Genomic DNA, 16,052 nt, shown 5'->3' with positions numbered 1-16,052 from the left:
ATTGTGCAGGGGACAATCTGACACTAACTGACGGTGAGTGGGAACTGACTAACTGCCACTGACATCCCCAGTGATCAGTGCTTATACTGTACACTGTCACTGGCCTAATGACACTGGCTAGGAAGGGGTTAACATCTCAGGTGATCAAGGGGTTAAATGTGTGCCTAAGAATATGTAATGTGTGCTTATTTTTACTAATTTACTAAAGATCTCTTAGTTTCTTATCCCTGCTTTATAGGGATAAGAAACCAAGAGATTGTTACCTCTGTACAGAGCTCTGTGTTAATGGTCAACACAGGGCTTTGGGCTGTGATTGCCCACAGCTTGTGCCCTAAACCCGGAAACAGGCAGCGACGTACCAGTATGACACTTTGCCTGTACGCGTTTCCCATCTGCAGTACGTTGCGGGCGGTCTGCAAGTGGTTAATGAACTTACAGCTGTGCTCTTATTTCAACTACGTGCTTGAGACCTGTCTTACCTGGCAAATCATTTGTAATAGGGATCGACCGAATATGGGCAAAGCCGATAAATCGAGGGCCGATCTGCACTTTCCCCGATATATTGGAATCGGCCCCTAAGGTTACCAATATTTCGGGAAAGTGCTTGTACCGGAGTGATGCCTGCAGCTTGAGGCATCACCCTGGTACCGGCGTCCATAGCCGACTGTCGGCTGTCTTGTAATGACAACCTATGCAGCTGAGACGTTCCTCCCTCCGCCTCTCGTGGCTCGCCTGGGTCTCCCGTCCCACCGCATTCGGCTCTGATCTGGTCTCTATGTAAAAAACCCGGAAGTGATGTCATGACATCACTTCTGGGTACTAAGCGCCAAATTTAAAAAAATGACAGCATTCAAAACAGCCAAACTTGGCGTTTTGAATGCTTTTAAGTGCAGATGAGGGGTTTGGGGGTCTTTTTAGACCCCCAGATCCCTCCACAAGAGTACCTGTGTAAAAAATAAAAAATAAAAACATTTTTTTGCAAATATCGGCCGATACCGATATGCGATGACCAAAATATCGGTAATAAAAAAACTATATCACTAATTTGTAGTAATGTGTAGCCAGGCACCTCTGTTACACCACACACAGCCAGGTTCTAGCAGCACGCTGGGGAGGTCCACACTCTGCTAATTTTCTTCCATACTGTTCCTCCCACTTCCAGTTTTATTGCTGCTGGACAGGGAACTACAAAAAGCTGCTGATAAAACTGATTTGGGTGCTTTTGCCAGCTGTGTGTAAAAATATATAACAAATTATCAGAAGCTCCTGATCCATTGTGGAAGTTTTTTTTAGACTTGCTTAACTGTGATATGAGAAAGAGAACTCACATTTAGACGCCAGGAGAAATATAATAAGAACATCTTTTAACAGAGAGGTTGGAAATCAGAAAAAAATTCAATAGTCCAAATTTTATAAGCAAAGGGTCAATTTATTAACCTTCAGGCTTTAGGGGGCCGGACTGTGGCTAGTGGGTGTGGCAAATTCCCTGGCATCAGTACCCCATCATTGTTTTTTATAGGAAAAATTGTGCCCCATTGATGGTGTCCGTAAAGGGAGTGGTGCCCCATCATTGTCAGTTGGTGGAATAGTGCCCCAGGGGCCATGATAGGGCAAACAAAGGGCCACAACCGGTGTAACGTTAAAAAACCATACCCCGTGAAGAAACCATACCGTCGTCACTTCCTGTGGGAAACAACTGAGCAGCGCAGCAGTGCGCATGCTCAGAGCCCCGGATACCTAATTGACAATGAAAGAATGTGACAAGTGCGCATGCTCGGAGGGCATGAAATAATCACGGGACTGTGTGTAATTTAATGCTTGCGGCGGGTATATTAAAACAGTTCGGCTGCAACATCAAAGATCTCCTCTCCTATCGCTGTCACTTCCCTCATCTCCGGTAATAAATATAAAAGCGGCGGCGGGTGTATGAGAGGTAAATGACGGCGAGCGCGGCTCCGTGATCCGCTTTTATATTTATTACCGGAGATGAGGGAAGTGACAGGGGAAGGAGCGGAGATGAATTATGTTGCAGAGGAGCAGTTTTAATCGAACCGCCACAAATGTAACTACCGTGAGAAATCCATACCCTCCGTAGCTGCACCGGAAGTGACGAGGGTATGGTTTTCTCACGGGTATGGTTTTTTCACGGAACACCGGCACCACGGGCTGCTGTTTGGAGACCACCTGCTTAGATAATGTTTAGTAGATTTCATATATATCCTTTCACATATTGTATTCTGACTGGTCAGTTTGTTTCATGTTCTTGCTAGTATTCATTAAATGTAAATTTATATATATAACCAAGTGGACTAAGAAATATTTAGTAACCCAAATGAGTATCCTATGTTCACAATTTCATCAGTATTGCACAATTCTGATCAGTTACAGTAACTATTTGTATGAGCTCTGGGCTTTACTGCACATTCCTATTGTGTTCTCTATTTTCAGTATTTGTGGTAGATTGTATCAAGCTACTATTTTTAAAGGAAGCTTATACCAGGAGAAATCTGTAGATGACCATTGCTGACGTCTGCTTCTGAAAACACTGGTAGCCTGGCTGTTATACTGCTTTAGTAGCATCAGTACTTTCAGACTCACTGACTTTTAAGAAGTATGAAGTACATTATATTACCAAAAGTATTGGGACGCCTGCCTTTACACTCACATGAACTTTATTGTCATCCCAGTCTTAGTCTGTAGGGTTCGATATTGAGTTGGCCCACCCATTGCAGCAATACCCACTTCAACTCTTCTGGGAAGGCTGTCCACAAGGTTTAGGAGTGTGTCTATGGGAATGTTTGACAATTCTTCCAGAAGCGCATTTGTGAGGTCAGGCACTGATGTTGGAGAGAAAACCTGCCTCGCAGTCTGAGCGCTAATTCGTTGAGGTCAGCACTCTGTGCAGGCCAGTCAAGTTCCTCCACCCCAAACTTGCTCATCCATGTCTTTGGGGCCCTTGCTATGTGCACTGGTCCAAATCATTTGATGGAGGGGGGATTATGGTGTGGGGTTGGCTTTCAGGGGTTGGGCTTGGCCCCTTAGTTCCAGTGAAGGGAATTCTTAAGGTGTCAGCATGCCAAGACACTTTGGACAATTTCATGCTTCCAACTTTGTGGGTTCAGTTTGCGGATGGCCCCTTCCTGTTCCAACATGACTGCGCACCAGTGCACAAAGTAAGGTCCATAAAGATATGGAGGAGCAAGCTTGGGGTGGAGGAACATGGCTTTGCTCAACCCGATAGAGCACCTTTGGGATGAATTAGAGAGGAGACTGCGAGCCAAACCTTTTCGTCCGCATCAGTGCCTGGCCATACAAATGCACTTCTGAAAGAATGGTCAAACATTCCCATAGAAACACTCATTGTAGACAGCCTTCCCAGAAGAGTTGAAGCTGTTGTAGCCGAAAAGGGTGGGCCAACTTAATACTGAACCCTACGGACTAATACTGGAATGCCTTTAAAGTTCATGTCCGTGAAAGGGCAGGAGTCCCAATACTTTTGTTAATATAGTGAATTTTTTTATGTGTGAACTTACACTTCAAATGAGTGTACGTATTGCAGTTTGATACCCTCTGTTAGTGTGATTTGTCACAAATAATAGTTCAGAAGCTAATGACATATCAGTACACTGGTGTGGAAATGTCCATCACTAACAATCTACTCAAATTGTGTAGCAAGGAAATTAGCTAAAGATTTGTGTCTGACAAGTGTGTTTTTACCAATATGTTTTATGATTTGTCATGTTGCCTTTTTTGCTTTGAGCAGATAGCAGAACAACATTAAATATAAAGCATTCCCTGGATTGTACTTTTGGTACTAATCCAGAGATAAAGTCCATGCTGTAGATCCATCTGTGCACATAATTTCCCAATCTCAGGGGTATGCAGTATTATATTGAGTCATAGTTCACATGTTAGGATACATTTATAAGATCTCTGTAGGTTATATATGATGTATCAGACCAGGGTTATGTATGATGCATTGTCCCTATAGCCCTTCCCTGTTTATTATCAATTTAGGCGGACAGTCAATTCTTCTTTTGTGCATCTGATGACTATGGGTGTATGTTTAAAACAAAGTTGTGCTGTCTTGTATGCCTACACATTCACTGGCAAGAGTTTATTCGATGGAGATCCTGCTTGGATGATGATATACTATGTTTTATTACATCGTTCTACGTCGCATATCATTTTCTGTCTATACAGTATCTCTGTGTGTGCCTTTTTATTGTCTACATCCTTTTGCATAGCCAAGATCCAAATTATCTTGACTACTTAAAGTGTTACTAAACCCAGGAGCCTGCATTCACTATATCTGGTCTCCCACAGTACACAGAACATGGAAACAAAATTGTTTTAGTAAATTTAAACGGCTAAATACCTTTTCTCATCAGCAGTATATAGCAGTCTTGGGACTTCTATCAGTGTCTGGTTAAAGCTTGTAGCAGGAGTTTTCATTCTCCTCTGACTGTCCTATGAGGCTGCAGGACTCTTTGTCTGGACAGTGCTAATTGGCCCTGTGCTAATCGCATGCACTCTCCCAGGGAAAAAAAAAAAAACTCTCTAGCAATACACACCAAACTGAGCATGTGCAGAGTGCCCCCAATGCTCTGTTCTATCAGGAAATGGTTTGGGGACTGTGAAAGAAGGGAAGGATCAGAGGAAACAGGATCAAACAGCCCTTTTACACAATGCTGATGATTAATCCCTTAGATTCCACAGTGAGTATAACAAACATGCTTTACTGCATATACAGACTGATTTTACTGTTGTGGGTTTGGTAACAGTTTACCTCTTTCCATTGGAAAATTTAATTCACACAGTTTCACTTCACTTATTTCAATCGACAGGGTGGAATGGACTGCAAAAACTTGTCTAATTTTTCATCTAATGAGCCTACTTTTAAAGTATATGTAAACCCTCACCTTGTAAAAGAACCCATTCAGTTTATAATATAAGTGAAAGGCAAAACATTTGTGTATAGATATAAAAAAAATGTATTTTCGCCCTTTTATAAGTGTTCACATTCCCGGTGCTCTCAGCTGCATGAGACCTAGGGAAATAGAAACCACAGTACACTAGTCATCCCAGTAAATGGCTGTGAGGGGAAACAGGATGTCACGACAAGTCTGATCACTGGAGTAAAGCATAATGAGTTCCCATGATAGCTAGAGAACTGAACACTGTGTGCTCTCATGCCTAGTGTGGTCAGTTTTTCATAGGAAAGCAGAGAGACTGGCAGGATCGCCAGGTATTTTGCATTAAGGAAGCAATACAAAGAGAAAAGGATACTTTTTCGTACAAGTACATGGTACAGCAGGTGCATATCAGGAATATGAAATGCTGGGTTGACATATTCTTTAAAGTCAACCTAAATGTAAAAAGTGAAGTTTTGCTATGTTTTAGGAAACATTTATGAATGTTTATTGTAAATAAGCAGTGCTTAGCCAAAAAAAAAAAAATCAATACATTTTTGTCGTGAATTCCCTCTGAAAAAAATCAGTGCATTTCCTGATATGTGATTGTGCTCAGGCACTCCTGTGCTAATAGCCTCATAGTTTTATATCTGCTGAGTGAGATCTAAAGCCCCGTACACACGTACCGATCGTCGGCCGAACGATCGGCCGTCTTTTGTCCAGGGCTGTCGTGTCTGTTGAAAACTGCAAAAGACTGCACACAAATTTTGTCGGCCAACAACAGCCGACTGCAGAAGTGATGTCATGTGATGGTTAACTTTCCGTGTGTTTTTTCTTTTCTGAGCATGCCCAGTCTTGCTAATCTGCTGTCTGTCGCCCGAAATCTGTACTGACTGGCGAACAATCGGCCATTCTGGTGTTGGCCAACAAAAATTTTAATGCCTGCACGACAGATTCTGTTCGGCCGAAAATGCGCTGTCGGAAGCATCATACTAACAAGCCTACAATCGGCCGATCGGTCGTCAGCCGAATATTTACTGCCGACAATCGGTACGTGTGTACGAGGCTTAAGACGCTGCTGTCTTTGACAGCTAATCTCGCCAGATGTGAAGTTAGATTTGATGATGCCGCTGTTGTGCTGCTCTGCCTGCTTTTTTGGCACATCTTTCACAGGTCAGTTTTTCCTTAAAATGAAACTCCTTTAGGAAACTCCAGGTAATTCTTTTATACATTTTTGAAAAAAGTTAACGACTTAACGCAGGGTGGATGTCATGTGGCATCCTCCAGTTGAAGTGGTTACAGCTGAAGGCATCATCCCAGTATCAATTTTTAGCGTTTCTCTTTTTAGTAGAAGTGATTAGACTGACTTTACACTTCTACAGGCGGTGGAAGGGGGGTCCTCCCCCTTCTCACCGCCGCCTTTACTGGGCTTTTCAAGGTTTCCTGTCCCATTGGAATCGGCTTCCCCGGACTCAGTGAGAGGAACTGATTTTGTTCCTCCCACTGTATGATGTCAAAAATCAGATGCGACAAGGATTTTGCCATTTCCAGATTTGGTTTAATGTAAATATGACATTAGCACCTTATGAAAGCATTTGCTCAATTCAAAATAGGTTTGATCAGATGCTTTGAGGGCCAGATGAGAGATCTGGGGTCAAATAGACTCCAGATCTCTCCAAAAACAGGACCTGTTATGACCCATGCTATCACAAGGGATGTAGTTCATCCCTTGTGATCGCAATGAAGTTGATAAAGAAATTATTGGTATATTGTTTAAAAAATAAATTGAAATAAAATCATGAAATTTAAAGAAAAAAATTAAAGTGCCTCTGTCCCCAATGTGCTCATGCGCAAAATGGAACGCACACGTCCGTCTGGCCCTCATGTAAACGGCGATACCATCACACATGTGAGGTATCACTGAACGTCAGAGCACAGGCAATAATTCTAGGGCCAGGCCTCCTCTGTAACTCTAATCTGGAAACCTGTAAATGCTTTTAAAATGTTGCCTATAGCTTTAATGTACCATAGTTTGTTGCCACTCCACAGGCATGCGTCATTTTAAAGAGACATGTTTTCTTTTTACTTGGTGTAATGCAATCCTTTATATTTCACCAAAAATGGGTAATATATTGTGTTTGTATTGACTAAAATTCATGAACGTGTATTTTTTGCAGAAAATTTGCATTTGAAAAAATGCTGTGCAGATACAGTGTGACATAAAAAATTGTAATACCCACCATTTTATCCTCTGGGTCCTCTGCCTAATAAAATCTATAACATTTGGAGGTTCTAGGTAATTTTCCAGCAATAAAAAGTGCAGATTTTTATATGTATGACAGAAATGTCAGAATTGACCCGCTTATAAAGTGTCCTCTGTTGTGTTTTTATTGCTAAATTTAGGCTCAGTTAATAAAGCTTTAATCAAGGATTAGGATATCTATTTTCATTCATGTGACTGTAATTTTCAAGTCTCTTTGTACTCGGCTGAAAAGAACTGGTACTTTGAAATGACAGTTCCTAATCCTGATAAAAAATGAGCTTTAGGTCGATCTTGAGTACCCAATCCCAGGCTGTTTCTGGTTCGATGGAACACTAAACTAAGGAGTTTGTCCACCTGAATCCACGGCTGCTAGAATGTTATCAATACAGCTGGGTGTCCTGGGCGGCCTTTTTTAACAAATGTAGTCATTAGCATATATGGTCAATTATTTCACTCCGCATCCCCACTGCTGAAAATCTTTGTTCAGATTATTCTGACAGGTTTCAAAAATACTTCTCAAATGACTGAATATTTTAAGTAAAATTCATCTTTCCCCCGTTTGCATTCCTGAAGCTCACACCGGTTTTGTGATACCTGAGCATTTTGGTTTATAGTCCCTAGTAACAAAGTAAAGATTTTTTAATCTAAGCAGAAATGGCACTTGGAGTGAGGAAGCATAGATGGCTGTTGGCAATCTGTTTTCTAGGAAGCAGTGATGTCACCTTTTCTTTGCATCGTGCATTTTGTTGCAAATTTAGTTATTTATTGATTTAAATAATAGTAGTTTACATATTTCAGCAGTTTTAGATTCCTTATACTTATTCAGTATGTCCACTTCCAGAATTCATTAATACTACATTTAACATTATTTTAAACACAGACACGGTGGAAGAAAAAGATTGTCAACTGCACGTCCAAATTATCTACTTCAGTAGACTGTAAAACTGAAGCTTGGGTATACACATATCGGAATTCAGCCGGTTTAGCAGGAACTTGGACAAATTTCTATCTGTGTTAAGTCCCACTGTCAAAATATAATATCACAGTGGAGGAGATCCTTGCGTCCACATTGTTTGTGTGGATGTAGGGATCTGTGATTTATTTATTTTTTTCTTCAACCTACTGGTTGAACGAAAAAAAACTCAGGTGTGTGTACCAAGCTTAAGATTGGCAGTTGAGGGATTTGAAATGTCGCACATGACATCCTATTTTGGCGCAAATCATTTTAAAGAAACTATTATGTTTCAGTTATAGTTGTACATAGTTATTTTGCACATGGTTATATATCTTGCGACATCTTCTTCTGAGCGAACGAATGCACACTTCTATTGTGCCAAATATTGATAAACTCATTGTCTGTACCATTGTGAGACTTTAATGTGAAAAGTCACATTTGGGATCTTTTTCCCACAACTCCCACACTGGTCATATCTTTCCTTTCATTTTGATCCGCACTACATGGACTAATATTTAATGTGTCCAAAAAAAAAAGAAAACAATACGGTTTGTGTTTGCCAAACATTTGGTGCACCAACAATAGTTTACTTGGCCCGTTTACTTTATTGTAAGTATACAGCTCAAGTTGAAAGGATCTCATGGATTTATTCCTTTCATATTTTGTATCTACAAATCTATGGACATTGATATATTTTGGAAAACTGTAATTAAAAAAGGAAGGTTAAGTTGTAGATAAACGTTCATTCACACAAAAGTACTAAAATAAATAGTTCTTTAAAGGGTTAGTGCAGTGGTCCTCAACCCTTGTCCTCAGGACCAACTAACAGGCCAGGTTTGCAAGATAACTAAAATACATCCCAGGTGATATCATTTGCTGCTCAGTGATTGCAGTACTCTAGTCTGCATCTCCCCAATGTAATACTTAAAATCTGGCCTGTTAGTGGGCCCTGAGGACCGGAGTTGAGGACCACTGGGTTAGTGCACCAAAACTGATATTGGTGGGATCTCAGAACTTGGGTTCCTGGGTCTGTACAACTTCTGTGGATACTATGAAGGATTCTCACCTCATACCCTGGATTGTTTTATAGTATAGAGAATGTAATTGGAAGTGTTGAAACATGCAAATTGGCCAGAAATGGCCAAAGCTCACAGATGGACAGAAGTAGAGTGAAGAATTACAACAGGAATAAAAATACTGAGCCCAGCAGGTCACATCTGTAACTAAAACACTTTTTGGCATGACTGACATTTTAAAGTGGCACTAAACTGGACAAGAATGTTTTATGATAAGGCTTTTGGTGCAAAAATGTACCTGCGTGTGAAGTGACAGTGTTCCCATTGACCAGTGGCACAGTTTTGATTGTCTGTTTAGCTTTGCTGATAAACCAGAAATAAATGGTTTGTAGTAGCAATTCATGTGGGATCATCTCATAGACACTAAATAGAGGGCATGTACTGTATGTAGGTGGAAGGGGTTGTTGTCTGAAAGTCTGTTTGTTCACTGCCAGACAGTGAGATCTACAGTATCTCACAAAAGTGAGTACACCCCTCACATTTTTGTAAATATTTTATTATATCTTTTCATGCAACAACACTGAAGAAATTACACTTTGCTACAATATAAAGTAGTGAGTGTACAGCTTGTAAAACAGTGTCAATTTGCTGTCCCTTAAAAAAACTCAACACAGCCATTAATGTCTAAACCGCTGGCAACAAAAGTGCATACACCTCTTAGTGAAATTGTCCAAATTGGGCACAATTAGCCATTTTCCCTCCTTGGTGTCATGTGACTCATTAGTGTTACAAGCTCTCAGGTGTACATGAGGAGCGAGTGTGTTAATGTTGGTGTTATTGCTCTCACTCTCTCATACTGGTCACTGGAAGTTCAACATGGCACCTCATGGCAAAGAACTCTCTGAGGATATGAAAAAAAGAATTGTTGCTCTACATAAAGATGGCCTAGGCTATAAGAAGATTGCCAAGAGCCTGAAACTGAGCTGCAGCATGGTGGCCAGGACCATACAGCTACCAGGACAGGTTCCACTCAGAATAGGCTTCGCCATGGTCAATCAAAGGGGTTGAGCGCACGTGCTCAGCATCATATCCAGAGGTTGTCTTTGGGAAATAGACGTATGAGTGCTGCCAGCATTGCTGCAGAGATGAAGGGGTGGGGGGTCAGCTTGTCAGTACTCAGACCATACGCTGCACATTGTCTCAAATTGGTCTGCATGGCTGTTCCAGAAAGAAGCCTCTTCCAAAGATGATGCACAAGAAAGCCCCCAGTTTGCTGAAGACAAGCAAACTAAGGACATGGATTACTGGAACCATGTCCTGTGGTCTGAGGAGACCAAGATAAAATTATTTGGTTCAGATGGTGTCAAGTGTGTGTAGTGGCAACCAGGTGAGGAGTACAAAGACAAGTGTGTACAGTCAAACATGGTGGTGGGGGTGTCATGGTCTAGGGCTGTATGAGTGCTGCCAGTACTGGGGAGCTACAATTCATCGAGGGAACCATGAATGCCAACATGTACTGTGACACATTGAAGCAGAGCATGATCCCCTCCCTTCAGAGACTGGGCCGCAAAGCAGTATTCCAACATAACAACCCCAAACACACCTGCAAAATGACCACTGCCTTGCTGGAAGCTGAGGGTAAAGGTGATGGACTGGCTAAGCATGTCTCCAGACCTAAACCCAATTGAGCATCTGTGGGGCATCCTCAAATGGAAGGTGGAGGAGCGCAAGGTCGCTAACATCCACCAGCTCCGTAATATCTTTATTGAGGAGTAGAAGAGGAATCCAGTGGCAACCTGTGAAGCTCTGGAGAACTCCATGCCCAAGAGGGTTAAGGCAGTGCTGGAAAATAATGGTGGCCACACAAAATATTGACACTTTGTTCCCAATTTGGATATTTTACCTTTGGGGTGTACTCACTTTTGTTGCCAGCGGTTTAGCCATTAATGGCTGTGTGTTGAGTTACTTTGAGAGGACAGCAAATTTACACTGTTATACAAGGTGTACACTCCCTACTTTACATTGTAGCAAAGTGTCATTTCTTCAGTGTTGTGACATGAAAAGATAATAAAATATTTACAAAACTGTGAGGGGTGTACTCACTTTTGTGAGACACTGTATTTGTATTTGGCTGCCTATAAGAGGATAAAACCGCAGCAATGAATATTTGTACATGCTTCTACAGCCCTACTGTAAAGATCTGCTGAATTAAATTTCTTTTTTTGCCCTATTGTTCAAAGGTACACGTGGATAGAGGAAGAGTACAGAAGTATACATTTATATTGTATTAAAAAATTAACTTAATGGATGTGTTTAAAATAATTTTAACATTGTAGCCTATGGGAGAGGTAAAGACAACCTAAACCTGTAACAGGTGTTAGTCATTTTTGGTAAACTTTAAATGATTAGCTTTCTTGCTGTGCAATGCTGGTTTAATTCCCACAAAGGACATTCGCTACATGGAGTTTGTACGTTCTTCATTTGTTTGTGTGGGCATCCTTCTAGTGTTTTGGTTTCTTTCCAACAACCTACTAGTAGTTTTAACTGGCTGCCACATAAATCGGTCTTAATGTTTTTATGATTGTTATAGAGACATTAGACTGTAAACTTCTTTAAGGCAGAGACTGATGCGATTGGTTTGGTGCTCTCCTTAAAGCACTAAGGAACAGGTCTACACTATATGAATGAGCAGAATATATAAATACCAATATTGTTTTAAACCATATTGTGTTTTCCTTTTGCAGGTGGCATGTGGTGGTTGTCATATGCTTGTCTTCGCTACACCCAGGCCTAAAGAATCTGAAACTGTCATTATTGATAACCTAAAAGAAAATTATTTAATGGTAAATGGAGATACTAACAAATCGACAACATTGCAGAGATCTCCCTCTGCACGTGTTAGACGAAGAGAAAAGGTATATTATCATTCAAGTGATTTTATATTTCTTACATACACTATATAGCCACTGTTTTGTGGACACCTGACCTTTAACTTCTTCACTATTACACAATGGGGTACTGTATGGGGACACCTGTGATGGAGGTATGGGCTGAACACAGCATTCTCAGAGATCAGGAGGGGTTTAGGACCATTGGCTGAAGGGTTTCTATATTAGAATGTTCCCCAAGCAATTGAATTATCAAAATGGGTAAGTCCACTGGACAGCAATTACAGGCATGGGACAGGTAGCAAGGTGATGGGGCTGTAATATGGCACAGAAAAAAAATAAGTAGAGAATCACAGTGATAGGGATCTGTAGAATAGCAAAGGTTAATCCACCTGCGTCACATGCAGCGATATGGAAAAGCAAGGAAATAGGTCCAGGGAGCACAGGACAACAATCTGAGGGACAGCATGGGTTAATCCAGCGAGGTAACAAGGCAGTGATATGGTACAATAGGGAGATAAGTCTAGGGGTACACAGAGCTGCAATCTGAGATGCAGCAAGGGTTAATCCAGTGAGGTCACAAGGTAGCAATGTGGTGTAGCAAGTGACACGGGACAACAATCGGGACACAGCAAGGGCAAGGAGTAAGAGTACAGCAAAGATTGAGTCCAGAGTCCCAGGGTCACAATCCTAGTTTAGTAATCCTGAGCACAGCAAAGGTGCAAACAGAAGAAACACAGTCAGCAGAATGGAACATCAACCAGCAAGTCCAGGGTCACCAAAAAGGGGAAACCAATGAGATACAAGAAAAAGTGGTAAACAACTCACACTAAAGGCATCTGCCACAACCGCAGTTGATGGAGATCCAGACAGATTGATCTGCATATTGTAGGCTTGCATGGTCCTTCTGGAGGTAGATTATCCTGGAAGAGATGCCGCAGTGTCCGGTATACTAGGTACTGGGCAGCACACTATACAGCGGGGGGGGGGGATGATGGGGGGAGTCATAGCTTTTACCCACAGAGGTACAGACAGCAAGAGGTCTGCAGAGAGGGAAAAAGGGAACTTTTAGTGTTCAGATAGCAGCTCACAGCTTTAAAGAGCTAAACGTTCCAGCGGTTCCAGTCATAGCATAAACAGGTGCAGAACTATATGCCCCAGCAGTTCTAATCTCCATCTTAATGCTCTCTAGTGGGAAATTTGTACCTTGAGTTTTATATAGACCTTTTTTTCTTCATATTAAACTTTAAAGACTGTATGTCAGACAGACATTGCTTTTCTAACCTGCTCTTCAAAAAGCACCAATGTGAGGGGAAAATAATTATTTTACAGTATTTAGGGTAAAAAAAAATATTTTTCAGTTTTTCATTCAAATGGGTTTTTTTATTTTTATTATTCAATAGCGGAATAGAACAACAGTATCCAACCTGTTAGGCGTGCAGTGCTGCACATTTCATGCAACCTCTGTGCATATGTGTGTGCTTAATCTGCATTTAAAAAAGAAAAAACATGTTTTCCTTCATTTTTAACTTTAAAGACTGTATGCCAAAATTGTCAGGGCTGTTATAGAATATTGGTTTAGGATACAAAAACATCCTGTGCTTGCTGCTGAGAGGAACCTCATCTGTAGTCCTCCCCCCCCCCCCATGTGGGCAGGCATAATTAATTATTAAATTGCACAGATCAGCTGACTAAATTACAGACTGGCTTTGAATTAGTTTTCATGTCACAAATGTTTTTAGACGTCATTTTCACAAAAAATCTGATGTCTTTGAATATACTGTACAGCACTCCTCTAAATTATTGGGTTTGGGTATTTCTAGTGAAGGATACTGCTAAGGCTACAGCATACAAGACTTTTTAGACAACAGAAGTCTTCCAAACCATGCTGCAACATATTGGGGAAGGGGAATTTCTGTACCAGCACAACTATACCCCTGTGTTCAAATCCAGGTCTGTGTGGTGTGAAGAAATCTGAGCCTGCGCAGAACTCTGACTTCCACCTAACTGAATAGCTGTGGGATGAATTGGAATGCCAATTGTGAGGCTACCCTTCTTGTCCACCCTGACCTCACAAATGCTGCTTTAGCTAAATGGGCTCAAATTCTCACAGACACACCCCAAAACCTCATGGAAATAATTCCCAGAGAAGTGGAGGATGTTATAGCAGGAAAGGGGGTGGGGGAACGCCACAGTAATGCGCTTATTTGGAATGGGATGTTCAACAAACTCATAACCATTTCCATTGTTGACAATTAAAGCCCATCTCAAAATTCACATATTAAAATTGCCCACTGGATTGTACAATAGATTGCCTGGCTTAAAAATTCCACGATGTGGAAAACATAAATTAATTTAGATGCATGCTTGGAGTGTTCAGTTAAATATATTTTGAAGGAGTTTTGCAATAAACTAAGGCTACAGGGAATTTTCTCATATTTTATTAATGAATCCTCCACCAAGTCAGCTTGTGAATTGTGGTTTAATGATTTTTAGATTATATTGAAGCTTGTAAAATAAAATTTTTTCCTCTAGGTAAATTGACTTGAATATTTTTATAATCCGTTAGAACACCTGCTAATTACTCCTGTCACTTGAACAAGGTGAAAGTAGAAAGGAAAGTCCAGAATTCATTTTTTTGCCTGATATGTCATTGATTTGAACATCCCTTATGATAACCTGTTAATGTAAGAGTGATAAATGGTCAGAGGTATTCCATTTGTCATTCCTTTCAGAAAAGCTGTGGCAAGCAAAGGTTGTCTTCAGCAAAATAATGTAGAGCCCTTTTGTTCACCACACTTCTGTCATTGTTAAAGCTACCCTCCAGATATAAAATTCATGAATTATTATTTTTCATTATTATTATTTTTTTATGCATGTAAGCAGTGTAAGTACCCTAATTTTACCCAATATAAAAAATGTTCTAATTCCCTGTACAGCAAAACTCAGACTGGGAGAGGAAGAAGCAGTAAAAGGAGCCTGTCACTGTACTACAGTGCTTATGTGGTAACAAGGAACATGCTGATACAAGGAGAGAATAGCGTGACAAAGAACTGAGCTCATGCCATGCTGCTTCTTCCTCTAATGTCTGGTCCCCGGCTTGAATGGCAAAACCCGTAAGTGCACATTAATGAGAACTTCTCATAAGAGAATGGAGGCTGTCCTCACTGATCTCTCCTTTGAGAATGTTACATGCTTAAAACACACTACCCCCAGACACATACTAAAACAATAAAAAAATATATAAAAAAAAAGGGGGTGAGGTTGGCGCTTCTCTGGTGTGTGTTCAATAAAATATTAAACCAAAGTCAAATATGAATGCAATAACAATGAGTACTAATATATAAATAAATATTCATACAATGATAAAAAAGTGCATGGTGCTGGATAAAAAAATCAAGTGCTGAAAATGTGTTGCCCTTCCTTAGCCACTAGTGGGAGTGGCGTGCACAAATAGATATGCAAAATTTAATTGTGAAATAGATGAATAGGTGATTTTAGAAGTGCCAATGTGCTATTAAATGGAATACCTCTATGATCAATTAACCCACGGGCATATTAAAGGTGCTAATATAAATGAAAATAAAACCAATACAATACACTTGAAGTGACAATAATCAAATAAATAGTGCTGGTTCGTAATGGTGATTTGACAGTCCACAGTCCATACAATGGTAATCCTGTGTATTGCAGCTATTTCCAAATAGCTGAAAAAGTGCCTGTGCTTCTTTCATCCTTATATGAGTGTGCGAAACCAATGGGGAGCCTTCCCCGTGATCCTGTGCTGTGAAGTATATCCAAACTTATGGTGATAGTGCTTTCTTCCTCCTTAGTGCTTCAAGGCTCGTTCAGGTGCTAATCCCCTATGGTTATGCACTCACTATAGATCCTTACCCCTGCAGGGGTATGTAGCCTTTGTTGCAGTAAGAATGTATCCCTGGACTTCCCAGCTTTCCTACCGACTTCCTATGTTACCATCGCTCACATATGGAGAAAATATAGCGATACGCCCATAGT

General features: G+C 40.7%; 1 protein-coding gene across 1 annotated transcript in view; it reads left to right on the top strand.

The window, feature by feature from the left end:
• The window catches only part of RPGR (retinitis pigmentosa GTPase regulator), a gene marked incomplete at its 3' end in the record, with an annotated part of 120,403 nt that overhangs the window by 93,334 nt on the left and 11,017 nt on the right, over window positions 1-16,052 (top strand). Inside the window, exon 10 of the mRNA XM_082245445.1 lies at window positions 11,892-12,062. Coding sequence (XP_082101571.1) covers window positions 11,892-12,062 — 171 coding nt within the window. The remainder of the gene's footprint in view (window positions 1-11,891; window positions 12,063-16,052) is intronic.

Source organism: Pelophylax lessonae (assembly GCF_965119305.1).
Source record: "Pelophylax lessonae genome assembly, chromosome: 2".
NCBI lineage: Eukaryota > Metazoa > Chordata > Amphibia > Anura > Ranidae > Pelophylax > Pelophylax lessonae.
The sequence above is the reverse complement of the archived record's forward strand: the minus strand, read 5'-3'. Positions and strand labels throughout refer to the sequence as shown.